Source organism: Pholcus phalangioides, unplaced genomic scaffold (assembly GCF_987345545.1).
Source record: "Pholcus phalangioides strain wild (caught in Gottingen) unplaced genomic scaffold, Ppha-v1.0 ptg000001l_1, whole genome shotgun sequence".
Taxonomy (NCBI): Eukaryota; Metazoa; Arthropoda; class Arachnida; order Araneae; family Pholcidae; genus Pholcus; species Pholcus phalangioides.
This window is the reverse complement of record NW_028301594.1, coordinates 2,015,252-2,038,648: the sequence shown is the minus strand read 5'-3', so window position 1 is coordinate 2,038,648 and position 23,397 is coordinate 2,015,252. Positions and strand designations below refer to the sequence as shown.

The window sequence follows — 23,397 nt, the reverse complement described above, 5'->3', positions numbered from 1 at the left end:
TAGTTTTAATTATTATTTTTTTAATACCCTCGTCGGACATGAAGTCGAAAAAATACACGCCCGGTAGAAATGTTTACATGCCTGGACATCTCGGGCAATAGATCTGTTCGTTCTTCTATTACTCGCTTTTCGTTTGGCAGATTAGGTGAAGTTTATGCTGTATACTAGTAAACGGGATACCTCAAATTTTATACATTTTTCTTCAGTTTCCATTTGTACTTATGAACTTTCACTGCATCAACACTCATGATCAAGAAATAAAATGTATTTACTTGCATAAATAAAATTTCCTTTTTTCTTTCTGGATTAGAACAGCGCCAACTTTTGTATTGCTTTGAGCTTCTTATACAAGAATCTTGTGGAAAGTAATTATGAAGGTTCAATGGGAAAGTAATTATGTTGGTATGACTGGGAAAGTAGTTAAATGCACGGTGGCATCGTGGGGGTCCCCGAGAACTTCTAGGAATACCTATGTTTTAATACGACTCTAGGTTTCGAGACATAAATTCGATACCATTCATTGAAATTTTTTCGAGATATTAGCGAATTATACAGGGTGTCCTGTAATTCTTAATATCATCAACCGTTCGTCGTAGAGGTAGGGTCCCAATTTAAAAAATACTCAAAATGTGTTCAAAAATAGCCCTGTACCAGTTTCAAGAGTGAAAATACAGTGTGTCACAAAATAAAAGTAAAAATTCTATTTGGCCACCCTGTTCTGAGAAACCCAATTAAAAAGTTGTTGCCCTATCTCTTCTGAGTCCAACAAAAAATTTCACCTTTTATAAGTCAATATTTGCTGAGATATTTGAATTAAAAAATCTGAGTGTTGGGAAAGAACAGCACAAATGCTTGATTGATTGATTGATAACCGCTCACACCCAGAGCTGTTGTGCAAGACAAATTCCTCTCTTCACCTCCTAGGAACCTGAGTCGTGTCGGAGAGCATTTTCTATTTATTCAACAAATGAAACAATTATACGTATACACTCTATGTGTGGAAACAATGAGGGAAAGAAGCTTGTGTCCGTTAGTTTATCCTCTTCTTTCCCAACTTTTCTTAGATTTTCGAATTCAAATAACTCAGGGAATATTGCACTTGGAAACTTGAAACTCCAGGTATTACCACCTTGCTATTACAGGGTGGTAACCATCGACCGCCCAATAATTACATACGTGATTCCTTGTGAAAAACTAATACAGAATAGTGTTTTTTTCCGTTTTTGTATCGGACGAATATCAAGTGAGTTATGAGCTTCTGAAATTTTGTGACGTGCCATTTTTCTAACGGTCAGTTATGTGCCAAACTCCGAACGAAAGTATATTCCTCCGCCAGCAGCGGGTTGTCACTTGTTGAAAATGAAGCGATATATTCAATCCGATTAAAAGCCAAGTTCAACCTTCTTCCACGATTGGCGCTTTTTTTTCTCCATGTAGTGTGATACTATAGCCTTGCTATTACGTATGGCTTACGTATTAGTTTTCTCCATTATGTTAGCAAATTTATCTCTTGATTTCTAAAGTGTTAGCCAAATGAGATCTGTTTGAAACTTTTTTTAGCCAAATCAACACTTTTTTGAAATATGTGGCAATTTGTTTACCTTCACTATTAAGTCAAATTTTTTGAGGGAAGGTGCGAACAGTGCATAAGTGTTTACTGTGTGATCGTTATTTTACGTTGTCGTTTTAATCAGATTATAGGTTGATCAATAAAACGATAACATTTTTGGTTCTTTTTTTGAACTTTCATCGAAACTTTTACTTGTAAAAAGTTGAAAACGACAAGGTCCGAGTGAAGAAATTACAGGTTATGGGGCAATTATATGTTCAGCGTATTAAATTGCTTGAAGCGGGCATACTCAATTTCTTAATCTATTCCTATATTACATCTACTGAATAGATGGGTGAAATGAATGAAATATATTTTTATAGCATCTATTACTATTGGTCACAAAAAAATATTCGATTAATTGAAAAAAAATTGAGTTAAAAATTTTAATCGACTCCCAGCCCTAGTTATTTTCTAGCATAAGATAAAAAAAAAGTTTCATAAAAGTTGGCTAAAGTAACATGTGTTTACGGTACTGAAGTAATCGAGTTATCCACGTGTGTCGAATTATCGAAGTTCTACTGCACTATAATTTTGTTTCTACTTTCCCGCGTTCAAAATGACTTGCATCATTTAAAGACAAGAGTCAAAAACAAAAGGAAAATATGATGAGTCGGCAAATAGTTTCGTTTCTGAAGGCAAAAAAGATACGACAAACGAATTATTTTTGTTGGAGGTCGATTTGACGTTTATTTCAATAAGGAAACGGAAAATAAAAATAAATAAATAAACGGCGCTGTTTGCGAAGGACACGTGACGTTTTCCTTGCAGAGAATAAAAACTGCAGCTATATGTGATTTAATTTATGCGTTTCACATTGACGGTGACTATCTATTTCCATCCAACTTCTTGCTGCCATAATTTCACAGGAAGCCAACCGAAGGAATGGATTTCGATAAGAAGGTAGCTCTCGTGACTGGTGGTGCGAGAGGAATCGGCAAAGCGTACGTGATTGCACTGTTGGAACGAGGGGTTAAGGTACTGTAACACTTCCATTTTGCAAGCAGACTCCGCTTATTGAAATTACGGATAATGTTATCATTCATTGGGAATTGTTATCACTAAGGCCCGATGTTGTTGACCTAAAAAAATCTCAGGAAATTATATAAAAAATGCCCTGGAAAATAAATGCTATTAAAATAACAAAACAAATTTCTTTAAAAACCGATTATGTTTTAAAGTTGTAGGGGAAATCTTTTTATAGTATTGAAAGTCACGGGTAAATTCATTCTAAACATCAAAAACTACAAATGGAATTTTTCAACTAACAATTTTCTAATTTATGAAAGAATTTAGGAAATTTAAAAGAGAAAATATATATAAATTTCTGCAAGTGAAGTTCAAAACCGACGTAAACTTCTCTCAACATCGGTTTCTTTAAATGGGAATACTTGAAAAAAAGTTTTTTCTGTGAAGTTAATTCTTTTTAATGTCAAAAGTTTTAGACATTCGTGTCAAGATATCAGATATTTTTCCACTGCTTTTTTTTGGGGAGTGATTTTGTCGAATTTCACAGTAGCAAATTGGCCTACCGCACCTTTAGCACACCTGAAGCACAGCCGTAACTAGGTTTTTGTTTCCATCCATCCACCACTTCAAAATTCGACACTTTTATAACTATGTTCTTTGTTCCCATGTAAAACTGCCATCCCCGTAAATTTTTCCGCCGTGGGCAGTTGCTCCCCCCCTCCAGTTTCGGCCCTGCCTGAAGATTTTCTCTGACTTTATCGATAACATCAATAAGCTTGATGCCTTCTTTCTGTAAGAACTGAATGGTGAAACTCCAAAATACTGTACGCCCTCTGCCCTTCAATATTCTCCTCTCCAAACAAAGCTTGAGAAATCTCAATGCATACAGCATCATACGGATTAAAACCCTTTAACATGAGTTTGAAGATTAGAAAATTTCCCCTTGTGGAACATGCAAGTATATTCAAGTTAGAAAGCCCGAATTTACAGTATAATTGTAAATTTACATTTTCTAAGAGGTTCTTCTTGAGTATATCAGTGGTAAAAAAATTTGCATAAAATAGATTGAATGCGTCATAAAATGTCAAATTACATTTTTCTCTTTGTTTCAAAAAACTAGAATATCCTAAAACTTGTTTTGAAACACTTACTTAAAACGGACTTGTATTAAATATTTTCATGCATCAGACATCAGGACATTGACTTGATACAATATGGGTTGTATGTCTAATGTCTTCATTGGTCACGTGCTATGTAAACCTAGAATACTTCAGTCTTCACACTTGAAGGGTAGAAAAAACGGGATATTTCTGCAAACGCAAAATTGCATGTGGAATAGCTTGGACAGTATGAGAAAACGAGTGTTGATTTCGTAAGAATGCATTGCACTGTGATGCTGCACCCTTCGCCTTGACCGTGGATTTTATGCATCAAGACATCTCACATGTTCAAAAGCCTGTATCGTTGCTACATAGACTCACATAAGCAAAATTTTGATGCCAAATGAAATTTCCATCTTCATAGAACTTTCAATTTCTGGAATCAAAAAAATTTAGAGAGACTAAGGTACATCTTCTGCATCCAGAGAAGACTTCTAATTCATTTTGGTTTCTATTCCCCCCCCCCCCAGCAGCTGGGTACTTGGATCAAAAATTCGGTCATCATCGATTAAAAATCCCCATATTTCGGTGGTTTCATGATATCTGCTGATTGTGTTCTGCACGCTGATCATATCAAGACAAGAGATTGTGGAGTCGTGCTAAAAAAAGTCTGATCAATATCAAACCAGCTGCTATCGGCTCTACAATAGCGACGATGGAATATATTGAGGTCCAATCCAGATCTGTGCTAGAGACTTATCAATTCAATGTCTTTATGCATAGGATCCGTAGTCAAGGCCAAAGATGGCCACAATACAATGTGTTCGTTCGATATCATACTGTCCAAGTTAATGCACATGTAATTTTCCGTTTGCAGAAACGTCCCGTTTTTATAGCTTTAATGTGCGAAGATTCAACACACATAACCATGGAGGACATGAAACATTTATTCGATCAATTCGATGTCCTTCTGCGTGAAAATATTCATGTAACTCACTGTTTTTAGTCAGATGCTCTAATATTTTCAAATTAAAAAGTAATTTGACATTTCAGGACACATTAAATCTACTTTATACAATTTTTTTTTTTACCACCGATTTAGTCTAGAAGAATGTCTGAGAAGATGGAAATTCAAATAACTTCCGCCCTTAAAATTTGGGCATTTTAACTTCAGCATTTCATGAACCAACTGCACCCGTAAATTTCTGGGATGTTCTAATTTTTTGAAACAAACGTATATACATGTTTACAGATATTACAGATATTGTAGAAAGTTGCTATGTTCTGGATATTACTGATATAAATTTTTGAAGAACAGTATGTACATGTGCGCAATAAATTAATGACATACACGGTGCCCCAGCACAGGGAAAAATAATTAGTTCCAATGTTTGTCAATAGAGGGTGCTACACATAAAAGCAAATCATTGTAAACATGCAAATCAGAGTCCTATGAAATGTTGGGTGTTCATTTCTGAATTTTCCTGTTACTAGCGCTTACACAAGTTTTTTTTATTGTGTTGACATTGGTGGATGAAGCACTGTTTTACCTCAGCCAACGATATCCATCCGAAGCTTTACGAACGTTTCGGACACGGAAGAGATGGAAGAAACATTCAGGTCCAAACACAACTGCTAGAGTGGAGTGCAGCACTACCTATTGACACGAACATTTGCGTTACTTTTCTGTATCAAAAAAATCTGCTTTTCTTTAATCGCATTCAAATACATATACCAATTCCTTCAATTTTTATGAAATTTTAAACTACATATTCACTAATTTATGGGACACCCTATCTATACTGTATCTTGAATAGCAGATCCTATACATTCTGTATTTATCGGTTAATTGATGCATTGCAGGTTTGTATCGCCGATTTGAACGAGACGACCGGCAAAGAAACGGCTGACGAGCTCTCAAAGAAACACCACGGAAACGTCACCTTCATTAAAACTGATGTTAGTAATCGTGAAAGTTTCGAAAGTGAGTTTGCTCGTCGATTATGACAGTCATGCTGCCGTCATCCATCACAAATATCGATTTTAGTGTCTCGCGGCACCCTTGGCTGTCACGAATTCTTACCATGGGGGTGTCGCAAAAAATATTTTGGAAATAACATGAAAATATTATATAACATACACATATTAAGCATTTACTTTTCTTTTCAGAGGCAGTAAAGGAAACGTTATCCACTTATGGTAGACTAGACATTCTGATAAACAACGCAGGATACTTCAGTGAATACAATTGGGAGAGAGCCATTGCTGTGAATACAGTAAGCGGAAAGAACTCTTCAACGGCAATCTAAGTTATTTTTCTCAGGGCCGTCTCCACAGAAGCCTGCTTTTTGTGGTTCGAGGTGCGAATGCCATCTGGTTCTCCAATTGAAAAATTCTCGCCAATAAGAGCAGGCAAACCTTCAACGCCATACTTACATATACACGAAAATGCAAGCATCTACCATTTTCACTTCCAATATGGGAGAGAGAGATTGTAGTGCAAGTAGAACACAAACTCTGACATCATGAAAACGTTATGTACACAAAACTTTCCAGCATGCATCAATTCGTTAAAAATTCTCCTAAGGAATGTTTACTAGGCGCATGTGCGGTTTAATAATAGCAGCATCAGAGCGCCCCCTGTCCAATCTAGCATCATTTTCTAATTGTACATAGGGTCGTCTTAGGATCATCATGCACCCTCGGGCCAAATTATTCTGAGGCCCTCTCTGGCAGTTTAAATGTTGTATCGTTACCGTGGCGAGATATTTTTTTTCTGGAGTTGGGGGTGGGAACCGGTTCGAGCTAAACTTACTGAAACTATTAGACCCGCCTCCCCAATATCTTCTCCCCATCAAGGGCGTTCCTTCGAAATCATCGAATGAGCCCGGCAAGCGGTTGCCTGAAGCATTTTGCGATTTATGTGTGAAACAAGATTTTTTAATACCTTTCTTTAACCCGCGTGACGACGCAGGAATCGTTGGACGATCCTCCTCCTCTTTCACTATGTGAGGGGACAACTCTTTTTACACCCTATTTATTTTTTCTTCCTGGTCGCAAATTTTGTAAACTCGTACTTCTTCGCTCCGCTATGAGCACAGCCTTGGACTAGAATTGGGAGAAGGACGGCAAAATCGTAATTCCGCTTCTGTGTATGCCTCATTCCTGGGGAAGACCATGCTTTAAGACGGCCCTGATTCTTTTGTCATATTCCTTCTTGTTCAAAACTCACTCATTACTTATTCAAATACACTTACAGGTAGGAACAATTCACGGGATCAACCTAGCATTCAAATATATGGGCAAAGATCAAGGCTATAACGGTGGTTACGTTATCAACACAGCGTCTATTGCAGGTACTGTTCCAGTGTATTTATGAGCAATTTACTTAAGGTTGCTATTTTTGTATAAATGCATATTTTTGAAAATGCTTGCACGTAATAATAATAATATTAACGTAATCATTCAAACAGGTGTCCAGGGAAGTCACGCACTTCCGGCTTATTCCGCCAGCAAATTCGCTGTGGTTGGAGCCACTAGATGTTTTGGCGTGAGTTTTATTCAGTTTTTTTTTAATTTTATATATATATATATATACTAGGGGGGCTCTGCCCCCCTGCCGCCTTTGGCGGCCAACCCCCCCCCCCCCCACTTCACTCCCGGACATATCTTGTTTATTTCGTCCCACTTCATCAGCGTGCTATGGAAAAGGGGAAAGGGACGTGTGAAAGCACCAGCCTACAGAAGAAGCGAATTTTAATGAAAATAATAATAAAGCAACAAAAAACAAATGAGATTCATCAAGTATCCCCAGAAAACTTCCCCATGGGGGTCCCCAGATTCAATTCGCTGAATTTCAGTGGGGCCCCACACTGGATATATCTTGGGCTACCGATGTGTTGCAAATTTTACAATGTTAAACCACAAAAATCAATGAGATACATTCAGGGGCACCGAATTACAACCTGCCAACATTTCCATGAAGCCCTGACCTGCAAGCTTGTCGGACACCCCCCTGTGAGAATTTTTCATTTTTATCAATTTTACAACGAATAAAATCCAGGGCCCCACATCCAGTAGCGGGGACACAATACGCAGATTTTTAGTGGGGCCCCAGACTGGCTATATCTCGGGTTTCGGCTGTGGCAAATTCTACAACAGAAAAGAATGAGATTCATCCAGGGCCCCCAAAATCAAACCTGTAAACATGGGGCCCCCCGACTTGGAAGCTTGTCGGTCATCCCCCGGTGCGAGTGCCATGAAAAATTTTCATTTGTATTCGTTTTACCAACGAATAAAATCCAGGGTCCCAAAATGAAACCTGTAAACATGGGGCCCCCGACTTGGAAGCTTGTCGGTCATCCCCCGGTGCGAGTGCCATGAAAAATTTTCATTTGTATTCGTTTTAACAACGAATAAAATCCAGGGCCCCCAACCAATTACCCGGGACACCAATTCGCATACTTTTGGTGGGACCCCAGACTGGCTTTATCTCGGGCTTCGGCTGTTGCAAATTCTACAACAGAAAAGAATGAGATTCATCCAGGGCCCCCAAAATGAAACCTGTAAACATAGGGCCCCCGACTTGGAAGCTTGTCGGTCATCCCCCGGAGCGAGTGCCATGAAAAATTTTCATTTGTATTCGTTTTACCAACGAATAAAATCCAGGGCCCCCAAAATGAAACCTGTAAACATAGGGCCCCCCGACTTGGAAGCTTGTCGGTCATCCCCCGGAGCGAGTGCCATGAAAAATTTCCATTTGTATTCGTTTTACCAATGAATAAAATCCAGGGCCCCCAACCAATTACCCGGGACACCAATTCGCATACTTTTGGTGGGGCCCCAGACTGGCTTTATCTCGGGCTTCCGCTGTTGCATATTCTACAACAGAAAAGAATGAGATTCATCCAGGGCCTCCAAAATGAAACCTGTAAACATAGGGCCCCCGACTTGGAAGCTTGTCGGTCATCCCCCGGTGCGAGTGCTATGAAAAATTTTCATTTGTATTCGTTTTACCAACGAATAAAATCCAGGACCCCCCCAACCAATTACCCGGGACACCAATTCGCATACTTTTGGTGGGGCCCCAGACTGGATATATCTTTTGCTTCCGCTATCGAAATTTTTCAACGTTAACGCAGCAAGAAAACAATGAGATCCATCAAGGGCCCCTGGAAATGAAAACTTTTTACTTATACGTGAAATCTTCCCCGGGTACCCCGACCCTGTGTTGGGAGCACCGCTGTTGTGTGTGTATATTATACATATATATACCTCTCGGCATGGACCTCCCCCCTCCACAAAGGAAGGGCTGACAGGGGCCACAACGATTCTTATCACTTTTTGATTTTTCACACTATAAATTAATCACAGAGGGGCCCCTGAAAAGCTGGTTTGGGGGCTCGAAATCTAAATTGCAGCCTAAGGGCTCTGCTGTAGGATGTAGGAGCCTCTTGGTACATGCACATAACATGGTCCCGATGGGTCAAATGGGTCCCGATATGTGAATATCGACCCAATATTGACATATGATATCATATCGATATATGAATGTACGATATATGAATGTGAATATCGATATATGAATCGAAACCGACTTCCGTAACAGATTTCCGTCACTCAAAAATTTCACCCACTTCCGTCACTCGGTTGCTTAGCAACAGGCCCTTTTCGAGTTTCTTTGTGATTTTATATTATAGAATAGATATATATATATACTAGGGGGGCTCTGCCCCCCTGCCGCCTTTGGCGGCCAACCCCCCCCCCCCCACTTCTCTCCCGGACATATCTTGTTTATTTCGTCCCACTTCCTCAGCGTGCTATGGAAAAGGGGAAAGGGACGTGTGAAAGCACCAGCCTACTGAAGAAGCGAATTTTAATGAAAATAATAATAAAGCAACAAAAAACAAATGAGATTCATCAAGTATCCCCAGAAAACTTCCCCATGGGGGTCCCCAGATTCAATTCGCTGAATTTCAGTGGGGCCCCACACTGGATATATCTTGGGCTACCGATGTGTTGCAAATTTTACAATGTTAAACCACAAAAATCAATGAGATACATTCAGGGGCACCGAATTACAACCTGCCAACATTTCCATGAAGCCCTGACCTGCAAGCTTGTCGGACACCCCCCTGTGAGAATTTTTCATTTTTATCAATTTTACAACGAATAAAATCCAGGGCCCCACATCCAGTAGCGGGGACACAATACGCAGATTTTTAGTGGGGCCCCAGACTGGCTATATCTCGGGTTTCGGCTGTGGCAAATTCTACAACAGAAAAGAATGAGATTCATCCAGGGCCCCCAAAATCAAACCTGTAAACATGGGGCCCCCCGACTTGGAAGCTTGTCGGTCATCCCCCGGTGCGAGTGCCATGAAAAATTTTCATTTGTATTCGTTTTACCAACGAATAAAATCCAGGGTCCCAAAATGAAACCTGTAAACATGGGGCCCCCGACTTGGAAGCTTGTCGGTCATCCCCCGGTGCGAGTGCCATGAAAAATTTTCATTTGTATTCGTTTTACGAACGAATAAAATCCAGGGCCCCCAAAAAATTACCCGGAACACCAATTCGCATACTTTTGGTGGGGCCCCAGACTGGCTTTATCTCGGGCTTCCGCTGTTGCAAATTCTACAACAGAAAAGAATGAGATTCATCCAGGGCCCCCAAAATGAAACCTGTAAACATGGGCCCCGACTTGGAAGCTTGTCGGTCATCCCCCGGAGCGAGTGCCATGAAAAATTTTCATTTGTATTCGTTTTACCAACGAATAAAATCCAGGGCCCCCAACCAATTACCCGGGACACCAATTCGCATACTTTTGGTGGGGCCCCAGACTGGCTTTATCTCGGGCTTCGGCTGTTGCAAATTCTACAACAGAAAAGAATGAGATTCATCCAGGGCCCCCAAAATCAAACCTGTAAACATGGGGCCCCCCGACTTGGAAGCTTGTCGGTCATCCCTCGGTGCGAGTGCCATGAAAAATTTTCATTTGTATTCGTTTTACCAACGAATAAAATCCAGGGCCCCAAAATGAAACCTGTAAACATGGGGCCCCCGACTTGGAAGCTTGTCGGTCATCCCCCGGTGCGAGTGCCATGAAAAATTTTCATTTGTATTCGTTTTACGAACGAATAAAATACAGGGCCCCCAAAAAATTACCCGGGACACCAATTCGCATACTTTTGGTGGGGCCCCAGACTGGCTTTATCTCGGGCTTCCGCTGTTGCGAATTCTACAACAGAAAAGAATGAGATTCGTCCAGGGCCCCAAAATGAAACCTGTAAACATGGGGCCCCCGACTTGGAAGCAAGTCGGTCATCCCCCGGAGCGAGTGCCATGAAAAATTTTCATTTGTATTCGTTTTAGCAACAATTAAAATCCAGGGCCCCAAAATGAAACCTGTAACATGGGCCCCGACTTGGAAGCTTGTCGGTCATCCCCCGGAGCGAGTGCCATGAAAAATTTTCATTTGTATTCGTTTTACCAACGAATGAAATCCAGGGCCCCCAACCAATTACCCGGGACACCAATTCGCATACTTTTGGTGGGGCCCCAGACTGGCTTTATCTCGGGCTTCGGCTGTTGCATATTCTACAACAGAAAAGAATGAGATTCATCCAGGGCCCAAAAAATGAAACCTGTAAACATAGGGCCCCCGACTTGGAAGCTTGTCGGTCATCCCCCGGTGCGAGTGCTATGAAAAATTTTCATTTGTATTCGTTTTACCAACGAATAAAATCCAGGACCCCCCCAACCAATTACCCGGGACACCAATTCGCATACTTTTGGTGGGGCCCCAGACTGGATATATCTTTTGCTTCCGCTATCGAAATTTTTCAACGTTAAAGCAGCAAGAAAACAATGAGATCCATCAAGGGCCCCTGGAAATGAAAACTTTTTACTTATACGTGAAATCTTCCCCGGGTACCCCGACCCTGTGTTGGGAGCACCGCTGTTGTGTGTGTATATTATACATATATATACCTCTCGGCATGGACCTCCCCCCTCCACAAAGGAAGGGCTGACAGGGGCCACAACGATTCTTATCACTTTTTGATTTTTCACACTATAAATTAATCACAGAGGGGCCCCTGAAAAGCTGGTTTGGGGGCTCGAAATCTAAATTGCAGCCTAAGGGCTCTGCTGTAGGATGTAGGAGCCTCTTGGTACATGCACATAACATGGTCCCGATATGTGAATATCGACCCAATATTGACATATGATATCATATCGATATATGAATGTACGATATATGAATGTGAATATCGATATATGAATCGAAACCGACTTCCGTAACAGATTTCCGTCACTCAAAAATTTCACCCACTTCCGTCACTCGGTTGCTTAGCAACAGGCCCTTTTCGAGTTTCTTTGTGATTTTATATTATAGAATAGATATATATATATACTAGGGGGGCTCTGCCCCCCTGCCGCCTTTGGCGGCCAACCCCCCCCCCCACTTCTCTCCCGGACATATCTTGTTTATTTCGTCCCACTTCCTCAGCGTGCTATGGAAAAGGGGAAAGGGACGTGTGAAAGCACCAGCCTACTGAAGAAGCGAATTTTAATGAAAATAATAATAAAGCAACAAAAAACAAATGAGATTCATCAAGTATCCCCAGAAAACTTCCCCATGGGGGTCCCCAGATTCAATTCGCTGAATTTCAGTGGGGCCCCACACTGGATATATCTTGGGCTACCGATGTGTTGCAAATTTTACAATGTTAAACCACAAAAATCAATGAGATACATTCAGGGCCACCGAATTACAACCTGCCAACATTTCCATGAAGCCCTGACCTGCAAGCTTGTCGGACACCCCCCTGTGAGAATTTATCAATTTTACAACGAATAAAATCCAGGGCCCCACATCCAGTAGCGGGGACACAATACGCAGATTTTTAGTGGGGCCCCAGACTGGCTATATCTCGGGTTTCGGCTGTGGCAAATTCTACAACAGAAAAGAATGAGATTCATCCAGGGCCCCCAAAATCAAACCTGTAAACATGGGGCCCCCCGACTTGGAAGCTTGTCGGTCATCCCCCGGTGCGAGTGCCATGAAAAATTTTCATTTGTATTCGTTTTACCAACGAATAAAATCCAGGGTCCCAAAATGAAACCTGTAAACATGGGGCCCCCGACTTGGAAGCTTGTCGGTCATCCCCCGGTGCGAGTGCCATGAAAAATTTTCATTTGTATTCGTTTTACGAACGAATAACATCCAGGGCCCCCAAAAAATTACCCGGGACACCAATTCGCATACTTTTGGTGGGGCCCCAGACTGGCTTTATCTCGGGCTTCCGCTGTTGCAAATTCTACAACAGAAAAGAATGAGATTCATCCAGGGCCCCCAAAATGAAACCTGTAAACATGGGCCCCGACTTGGAAGCTTGTCGGTCATCCCCCGGAGCGAGTGCCATGAAAAATTTTCATTTGTATTCGTTTTACCAACGAATAAAATCCAGGGCCCCCAACCAATTACCCGGGACACCAATTCGCATACTTTTGGTGGGGCCCCAGACTGGCTTTATCTCGGGCTTCGGCTGTTGCAAATTCTACAACAGAAAAGAATGAGATTCATCCAGGGCCCCCAAAATCAAACCTGTAAACATGGGGCCCCCCCGACTTGGAAGCTTGTCGGTCATCCCCCGGTGCGAGTGCCATGAAAAATTTTCATTTGTATTCGTTTTACCAACGAATAAAATCCAGGGCCCCAAAATGAAACCTGTAAACATGCGGCCCCCGACTTGGAAGCTTGTCGGTCATCCCCCGGTGCGAGTGCCATGAAAAATTTTCATTTGTATTCGTTTTACGAACGAATAAAATACAGGGCCCCCAAAAAATTACCCGGGACACCAATTCGCATACTTTTGGTGGAGCCCCAGACTGGCTTTATCTCGGGCTTCCGCTGTTGCAAATTCTACAACAGAAAAGAATGAGATTCATCCAGGGCCCCCAAAATGAAACCTGTAAACATGGGGCCCCCGACTTGGAAGCTTGTCGGTCATCCCCCGGAGCGAGTGCCATGAAAAATTTTCATTTGTATTCGTTTTACCAACGAATAAAATCCAGGACCCCCCAACCAATTACCCGGGACACCAATTCGCTTACTTTTGGTGGGGCCCCAGACTGGATATATCTTTTGCTTCCGCTATCGAAATTTTTCAACGTTAAAGCAGCAAGAAAACAATGAGATCCATCAAGGGCCCCTGGAAATGAAAACTTTTTACTTATACGTGAAATCTTCCCCGGGTACCCCGACCCTGTGTTGGGAGCACTGCTGTTGTGTGTGTATATTATACATATATATACCTCTCGGCATGGACCTCCCCCCCCCTCCACAAAGGAAGGGCTGACAGGGGCCACAACGATTCTTATCACTTTTTGATTTTTCACACTATAAATTAATCACAGAGGGGCCCCTGAAAAGCTGGTTTGGGGGCTCGAAATCTAAATTGCAGCCTAAGGGCTCTGCTGTAGGATGTAGGAGCCTCTTGGTACATGCACATAACATGGTCCCGATGGGTCAAATGGGTCCCGATATGTGAATATCGACCCAATATTGACATATGATATCATATCGATATATGAATGTACGATATATGAATGTGAATATCGATATATGAATCGAAACCGACTTCCGTAACAGATTTCCGTCACTCAAAAATTTCACCCACTTCCGTCACTCGGTTGCTTAGCAACAGGCCCTTTTCGAGTTTCTTTGTGATTTTATATTATAGAATAGATATATATATATACTAGGGGGGCTCTGCCCCCCTGCCGCCTTTGGCGGCCAACCCCCCCCCCACTTCTCTCCCGGACATATCTTGTTTATTTCGTCCCACTTCCTCAGCGTGCTATGGAAAAGGGGAAAGGGACGTGTGAAAGCACCAGCCTACTGAAGAAGCGAATTTTAATGAAAATAATAATAAAGCAACAAAAAACAAATGAGATTCATCAAGTATCCCCAGAAAACTTCCCCATGGGGGTCCCCAGATTCAATTCGCTGAATTTCAGTGGGGCCCCACACTGGATATATCTTGGGCTACCGATGTGTTGCAAATTTTACAATGTTAAACCACAAAAATCAATGAGATACATTCAGGGCCACCGAATTACAACCTGCCAACATTTCCATGAAGCCCTGACCTGCAAGCTTGTCGGACACCCCCCTGTGAGAATTTTTCATTTTTATCAATTTTACAACGAATAAAATCCAGGGCCCCACATCCAGTAGCGGGGACACAATACGCAGATTTTTAGTGGGGCCCTAGACTGGCTATATCTCGGGTTTCGGCTGTGGCAAATTCTACAACAGAAAAGAATGAGATTCATCCAGGGCCCCCAAAATCAAACCTGTAAACATGGGGCCCCCCGACTTGGAAGCTTGTCGGTCATCCCCCGGTGCGAGTGCCATGAAAAATTTTCATTTGTATTCGTTTTACCAACGAATAAAATCCAGGGTCCCAAAATGAAACCTGTAAACATGGGGCCCCCGACTTGGAAGCTTGTCGGTCATCCCCCGGTGCGAGTGCCATGAAAAATTTTCATTTGTATTCGTTTTACGAACGAATAAAATCCAGGGCCCCCAAAAAATTACCCGGGACACCAATTCGCATACTTTTGGTGGGGCCCCAGACTGGCTTTATCTCGGGCTTCCGCTGTTGCAAATTCTACAACAGAAAAGAATGAGATTCATCCAGGGCCCCCAAAATGAAACCTGTAAACATGGGCCCCGACTTGGAAGCTTGTCGGTCATCCCCCGGAGCGAGTGCCATGAAAAATTTTCATTTGTATTCGTTTTACCAACGAATAAAATCCAGGACCCCCCAACCAATTACCCGGGACACCAATTCGCTTACTTTTGGTGGGGCCCCAGACTGGATATATCTTTTGCTTCCGCTATCGAAATTTTTCAACGTTAAAGCAGCAAGAAAACAATGAGATCCATCAAGGGCCCCTGGAAATGAAAACTTTTTACTTATACGTGAAATCTTCCCCGGGTACCCCGACCCTGTGTTGGGAGCACTGCTGTTGTGTGTGTATATTATACATATATATACCTCTCGGCATGGACCTCCCCCCCCCTCCACAAAGGAAGGGCTGACAGGGGCCACAACGATTCTTATCACTTTTTGATTTTTCACACTATAAATTAATCACAGAGGGGCCCCTGAAAAGCTGGTTTGGGGGCTCGAAATCTAAATTCCAGCCTAAGGGCTCTGCTGTAGGATGTAGGAGCCTCTTGGTACATGCACATAACATGGTCCCGATGGGTCAAATGGATCCCGATTGATATGATATCATATCGATATATGAATGTGAATATCGATATATATGAATCGAACCCACTTCCGTAACAGACTTCCGTCACTCGGTTGCTTAGCAACAGGCCCTTTTCGAGTTTGTTTGTGATTTTATATTATAGAATAGATATATGATAATATACAGGCCGGAAGTTAGATAATGTTTAACTAGAAATTTAACTTATAGATAATGTTTAACTTTAATTAGAAATAAGATAATGTTTAACTTTTAACACTAATTCTCGTGAGAATGCCTTTTCCAACACAATGCCTTACACAAACAACAAAAACAAAAAATAACCATAAATGGCCTAAAATATAAAACTTAGTGTTATAACACGTGGAAGTAAAAAGTGATTTTCTTTATCTGCTACAAATAACTTTTTCAGATAGCCAATGGCGTAAATTCTGAATGGGAAGCTAAGTGGGCTGTAGCAACACCATCTACAGCTGAAGGCCTCCGCGCGAAACTCGTGACGACACTGAAGAAGGTCATCTCACCTATAACCATTGGATATGGCAAGCCGACGCATGCACCGTCTTTACAATTTTTTGCAAAGATGGTGTGATCTAATGGCGTATATCCACTGGCTATAGATGAGAAGATCTTCTTCAATGACGTCACGAGGGCCTTCTTCGCAGGGAAGCCTTCTGCTATAGATGGTGTTGGCTGTAGACCAAGGTGGTAAGTTCGGAGGGAGCGACAAATTTGAAGAATGCGTAGTCGAGAAAATTAGTAGAATGATAAAAGGGTAGAAATACATTTGTCTAGCCCACCTTAAATCCGCCTTTGCCCAGTGACTAGACATAGAGGACTAGATGTGAATGACTAAACGACAGCCATGGAAATTTTGCAAGAATGTGAATGACCAAAGCAATGACCTAGAACGTGTGCAAGCATGTGAATGCCCAAAAGAGTTACCCAGAGAGAGTGCAAGCATGTGAGTAACCAAGAGAAAGACCTAGAACATGTGCAAGCGTGTGAGTAACCAAGAGTAAGACCTAGAACATGTGCAAGCATGTGAGTAACCAAGAGGAAGACCTAGAACATGTGCAAGCATGTGAGTGACCAAAGGAATATACAAGCAGGTGAGTGACCAAAGGGGTGGCTCTGAGATCCAGGCGTGTTTACAAGAGGGGGGGGGTGCTAAGCGGGTTATAACAAATGGCGTCGAATTGGAGGAATGAATGGTCAAGAGAGAAAACTGAACTAGAATTGTTGAAGGTGTCAGAATTCATGTAGCCCACAAGCGGAAAAACCCCAAATCCACCTCTGCATATAGCAATCAAAAAAGCAGTTGAACTCACATTTTAAAGTATTGTAAGAATGCTCTAATTATAATAAACAGCATTACAATAAGCTATAATTATTTACTAATACACGAACTTTGCTTTGACCGCATCGTGTCAGACATGAATGTTTTCGTTCAAACAGTTACTGCATTATGCATAAGAAAACCTGGGAATGAATTGAATTTGGGAAGTTTTGTTTCTCCACATGTTTCACATACCACATGTTCAATAACATAAGGTGGTGGAAAAAAATTGTATAGATTATAGTAAAGGTCAAAAAAAGTATAACGACAATAGAAAATTATGCACATAAATCTGTTTTAGTCAGGAAAAACGTCTATTTGCTTTATAATATTTATCATTCGGGATGTCACTGATAGAGACAAGCCATAAATAACTAGTTGTGTTAGTCAACAAGCTCGTCTTCCAAGACAAGTTTGATGACTGCAATAAGATAACTTTTTTATTCGCACAGCGTACCCTTTCTATACCCTTCACGATTCACGAATCAAAACAAAATGCAACACAGGTTGTTGAAGGTGTCAGAATTCATGTAGCCCACAAGCGGAAAAACCCCAAATCCACTGCTGTACAGGATTAAGAAAGAAACGTCTCAATGACACTCGAGAGGCTCTACCTGAATTGGCTTCTAACCACCACTTTTTTAGACTTTTAATCATGTGCAAGAGCATTGTCCCGTTGGAACAAAAATTGCCTAAAAGTTATGGGGGCGGGGTGCCTCAGATAATAGAAATTCTGCTGAAACTGTCTCGATATACCAATATTTTAAAAATAGGGCTCTGTCATTGCATCGATCAATAATATTTAAAATCGGGTCTCGGTAGTCCGGTCGATAAGATACTCGCCTAAAGTACCAAAGGATGTTTAGAGGTGTCGCGAGTTCGATACCCGGTTCATCCTCGTCAGAAAACTTTCCTGACACAGGGGTACAACAAAAAACGGCGACTTGACCACAGCAAAAAATTGCTACCGCAGGGAGTTCCTCTCGAGGGGTTAGCGCGCGAACCTCTCGATGAGTACAAAAACAAGCCTGCCGTTCGGAATCGGCAGAAAATTGTAGGTCCTGTCTAATTAGCTCTCGTGTGTAGAAAAATGACCGCGGTGCAACAAAAAATGATCAAATGAATATTTTAAACCATCGAGTCTATCTAAATTTCTTCGCATCAAGAGAAAACATCCTCATTCCACTTAGCACCGAAAGATACATAATGTTTGGCGAATTCATATCGCTTTTCTCTGTGTTGTTTTATAAGGTGAGATAGGTTTTCATTTCGGCTTTTGCATACTAGAGATTAGAATTTTTTTTATCACATTAGGAAGTTCAATTATTTTAGTTTAATGTGTGCAAGGCAAGTTATATTTCTTCTGAATTACGTAGAAGTTTTTTTTTTCCCACGTTGAAAACTGAAAAGTCATATTCACAGAAGCCTTCTTGTACAAGTCGGACAGACCATGATTTTCGGGACCATTTATAAAACTTTAACCACCATTCTTCAATCTTTCAATTTCTCTTGAAATTTCTCAACTAGGCATAGCAGTTTCTCTGAGAGCAAGTGCATTTTTCTTTTTCAGTGTCCAATGAATATATTGGCTTAGTCCATCTTCGCAGTTTCAGAAATAAATTCGATTCCCTAGCGTACAACTGATCAACAGTCTCAGAGCTGTTAAGCCAACTTGAGAAAAAATGCAAATTTCTTTCCCCAACGTCAGAAAAAACGCGCGTCCTTATACTTTTTTTTCAGGTTTCGACAATTTTTTTCTTGAGCAGTAAAACACTCATCAAAATTATTTTCACTGGGATATGTTTGGTTTCACTTGTCGTTCTAAAATTTACATATATTTAAATCCACAAGTTTTTTGAGATATGACAATTTTTCGGTTGTCCTTAAATTTTTTTCACCATGTTATTACTAACATAAGCACAGGACAATATTAACAATGTATGGCAATCTTATATAAAATATGTTACATCAGTCATCATTTATATTATGTGACTCGAATTTCTCGGCATATAGGAAAATACTGGTATTTCTGGCCTGTTGGTTTCCCTCGCTGTTTCCCGGCATGCCAGCTAACGCTAAGAATACGATAATTAGTTTTTACAGCTTCTCTCAGTCAAATGATTAACATATCATATATATTGGTTCGACGCATCTGGATTCGATTCACAAATGTCGGAACTGGTTTCAACATGTATATCAAATCAGCAATTGGATGCATGAAATAACTGTTGAGTAAAAAATATTATATTTTAAAATTTTTTAGATTTTTTCATTTTACATTCTTTTCAAACTGTAAAATTTATCTGAGAAAGCACTGATGAAAAGCAAAACCAAATTCAAAAAATCTTGATAATAGATGGCGCTGTAAAAAGCCGTGCAGCTTATTTCTTAGCCAGGTTTTTGGACCCTTAATATCTTAATTTTCTTTAGTTTTTTTCCCCCTATTTATTATGAATACTTTTTTTAGTGCCTATTTAAAGCATTTTTTTGTTTCTTTCTTGCCTGCCTATTTTTACAATTTTTAGCATCTAAATTTTCTGTCTCTAGTTATTTATGTATAGCGATATACAGAGTTCATAGCCAACATCACGAACCGCAAATTACTATCAAACCGATGGTCCTAGAGGCATACCTCCAATTAGATAAAGTATGCAAATAACGTGTGGACCTCAGATGAAGAATTAATATTGCAAAAGAATGCATAGTCATTATAATAAAAAACTAACTTTTTAATACGGACACCTTGTGCTCAAAATCCCAATTAAAAAGGTTTTGACTCGTCTCTCCTCAGGCCAAATAAGAAAAAACGTATTCACGTGTCAAAGTGCAATATTCTATGAGATATTTAAATTCAAAAAATGGAGGGAAATTGGGGGGGGGAATCTTTTCCACCTCATTTATGCCATTTTTCCTAATTTTTCTCCATTTTTTTAAATTTAAATATTTGGGCAAATAATGCACTTAGAAACGTGGAATATTTTTTGTTGGCATCAAGAGAGACAGGGCAACAATTTTCTAATTGGGTTTTTAAGCACAGGGTGTCCATATAATAAATTATTTTTTTAATTTTAATAACTATACAAATGTGAATGACTTATCTGAAGTGTACACGTTCTTCAGATACATTTTCTAACAGAAAGTATGCCTCTTGGATCAATGGTTTGCCAGTAATTTACAGTTCGTGTTGTTAGTTATGCACCCTGTATCGTATTAGGGTGAGATAACCTTACGATATTGCTCTGCTTCAGGCCGAATTTCATTATAAGAAGCATGGTGTCACGGTGAATGCCGTCTGCCCAGGTGGAGTGGACACAGAGATGTACCGTGGTTTCGCGGATTTGACGTTGGATCCCGATGGTGTGAGGAAGGCTATAGAGTCTACACCTCCTATAAGGTAACTATTAATCTTATGATTTTGGCAATAACGATTGATTCGCGTTATAGTAGGCTGAAGCTGACTGTCTGTAGGTTCCCAACCTGGCAGCACAATCTTATAACATGGCATCAAGGCGAAAGCGGGAGCTGTCCGATCATGACCTCCTAGATTATACATCGTTATATATAAAAAATATTTTGACGTGAATACGTCTTTAGCCGGTTTCACGCCAGAATTCCATAGCGTAAAAACCGGTTTTTTGGTTTGTCTACGCAAAATCTATCATTTAAATCAACCGCTAAATCGATCATTTAGTCACACCTCAAAACCAGTTTTGACACTGCGGAATTCTGCTGGTGTGACTGGGCTGGTACGACAAGCGATACGATAAGCTGGAAATTGATATAGTCTACATCAAAAAAATTTTATCAGAGTTCTTCAATGTCAATATCATGAAAAGATGTTATTGGTAATTCTTGGATTTAAGCCGCAAGATCGAAAAAATTAACTTTTGAAAATGTATAAGCTTTTGCGTCGGCTTTATTGCTTGTTATTACAGTACATGGTAATATTATATAAGATATTACTCTTCTTTCTTTCTTTCAAACCGAACATGATCCATGCTTTATCACCACCGGGGAATTTTCGCATATCGCCAATGGGGCTGGACGGACCACGACGGACTTTATTATACGAGAATAATAACAAAAATAATTATAAGATATTACACGTGAACTTACGAGATTCAATCATCATACAGAAAAGTGAATAACCTGTGCAAGAGCTTAGTAATCGTTTTTTTTTTCACACCGTACAGTGCATCCGTCGTGGCCGGAGCGATGATCAAGGTGCTGGAAGACGGAAAAAACGGTGCACTAATGCGTATTTACGAAGATGGCATCCCGCAGTACCTCGAAATTGATCCAACTATATGAATGTAAATTTATCATTAAACTCATGAGTATACAGGGTGAACGTCACCTAATCTGCCAAACGAAAGAGGTGATAGACAAAACGATGTGAAACATAAACCACCACCACAGCAACTCTGTTCCATCCCTTACCATTTTAGAGTTATAATGGATAGAAAAAAAATGCATCAAATTTGAAGAGAAAAAAGGAAAAAAAATTGTTAACTTCCTGAAAGAGACCTAGATATTTCGAAAAAGCAAAAATATCCTTTATGGTGACAACATCATACCCATCAGAATATCTGGGATTAATGGCGAGCTACAAGCGCTAAAAGATGAGCTTAGTGCAAAATCGAATTGCCACCAAAATCTGTAACAGCCAATTCAGCAAACACCTTTCCAACTAAAAAGTCAGTCAAAAGCTTACCAAAAGCTTTTATATTCTACCAGATTTCGGAAGAGTCTACAATAAACGATATCGGTGTTCTAGTTCCGAAGAAATTTCGAAAAAAATTTAGAAAGGAAAATTGCCTAACCTTCTGTATAAATATTTAATATTTATAAAGAAATTTTATAAAGAACTGTATAAATATTTTGCATTTACACTTGCTACTATAAATGCGAGAAACACCATTAAGCTAGGGTCTTGGTTGCCACCTATTGAATAAAAAAAAGACTATCTGTCATAACTCTTGAAATATTATCATTGTTAGTTTAAACCAGTGATTCCCAACGTGGGCGTTTACGCTTCCTGAAGGGCGATGGAATGTTACAGAGGGGCTGTAGAAACTGCGGGTATAACATAGGATCCTATGGGTTAGATTGCGTTGGGGGGCGATGGGACAAAGCAATTCTGAAGGGGGTGATGGGACAAAAAAGGTTGGGAAACACTGGTTTAAACCGATATGCAGCAAGAAAATATACAACATAGGGATATGAAATGATAAATTTTTTATTTTTATGCTGCATAAAAAGTGTAAATTTGATGCGTCAAAAAATATCAGTCACTATGATTTTTTTTTTCAAAAATGGATTTTGCGTCATACATAAAAACCAAGTAACAGGTATTTTTTGGCGGCCAGTATGCAGCATAAAAGTAAAAAAGTATATAGTTTTTTTGTATACTATATGTTGTTCGTTTGTATGCTGCACATTGGTTTAAAACCACCAATCATCTTATTTTCCGAATTATAGCAGATTGTTCTGCTTTTATTTGATAGATGGCAGTAGAAGACCTAGCGAAAAACGTTTCTATATCAAGCAATATTTTTATGTTAATTTTTCTTATACACAAAAATTCATTTGGTACGGGAAAGCTTATAGAATTCGAACTCATTCATCAATGTTCTAGGCAACATAATTTATCTTTTTGACACACACAAATGTTAAATAGTAATCTACAATAAACATCTATCGTTCGCACATCGATGCTCTGAAGTTATAAGAAAGCCAAGCAAACCAAAGGGCAGAGGATTCCAGAATATGGGAACAGTTGCAGTGTATGAAAGCACAATGAGACTACACCGGGCTCTTAAATATTACGACCGTGAAAATTGATTAATATACGTCGATTGCACATTTTTATCATGACTGACAAAGAAAGCATTTCTGTGCAATTTAACGGTTTTATGTATGAAGACTTGAATTACCGTCGATGTAAAAATTGGAAAAAAAAACCCCGAAAGTCTATTAAATATTAAATCATTGTGTGAAATAATTAGTTTTAATTATTATTTTTTTAATACCCTCGTCGGACATGAAGTCGAAAAAATACACGCCCGGTAGAAATGTTTACATGCCTGG

The 23,397-nt window shown here is 40.1% G+C and overlaps 1 protein-coding gene across 1 annotated transcript; it reads left to right on the top strand.

Moving 5' to 3' along the window:
- Positions 1-2,410: 2,410 nt before the first annotated feature.
- Positions 2,411-21,796, top strand: LOC149089657 (15-hydroxyprostaglandin dehydrogenase [NAD(+)]-like). Its single transcript, XM_089234261.1, has 7 exons — positions 2,411-2,587; positions 5,542-5,662; positions 5,848-5,954; positions 6,938-7,034; positions 7,152-7,228; positions 20,556-20,701; positions 21,501-21,796. The coding sequence occupies exons 1-7, from the start codon at positions 2,495-2,497 to the stop codon at positions 21,616-21,618; spliced, it is 759 nt and encodes a 252-aa protein (XP_089090387.1). The 5' UTR covers positions 2,411-2,494; the 3' UTR covers positions 21,619-21,796.
- The last annotated feature ends 1,601 nt before the right edge of the window (positions 21,797-23,397 follow it).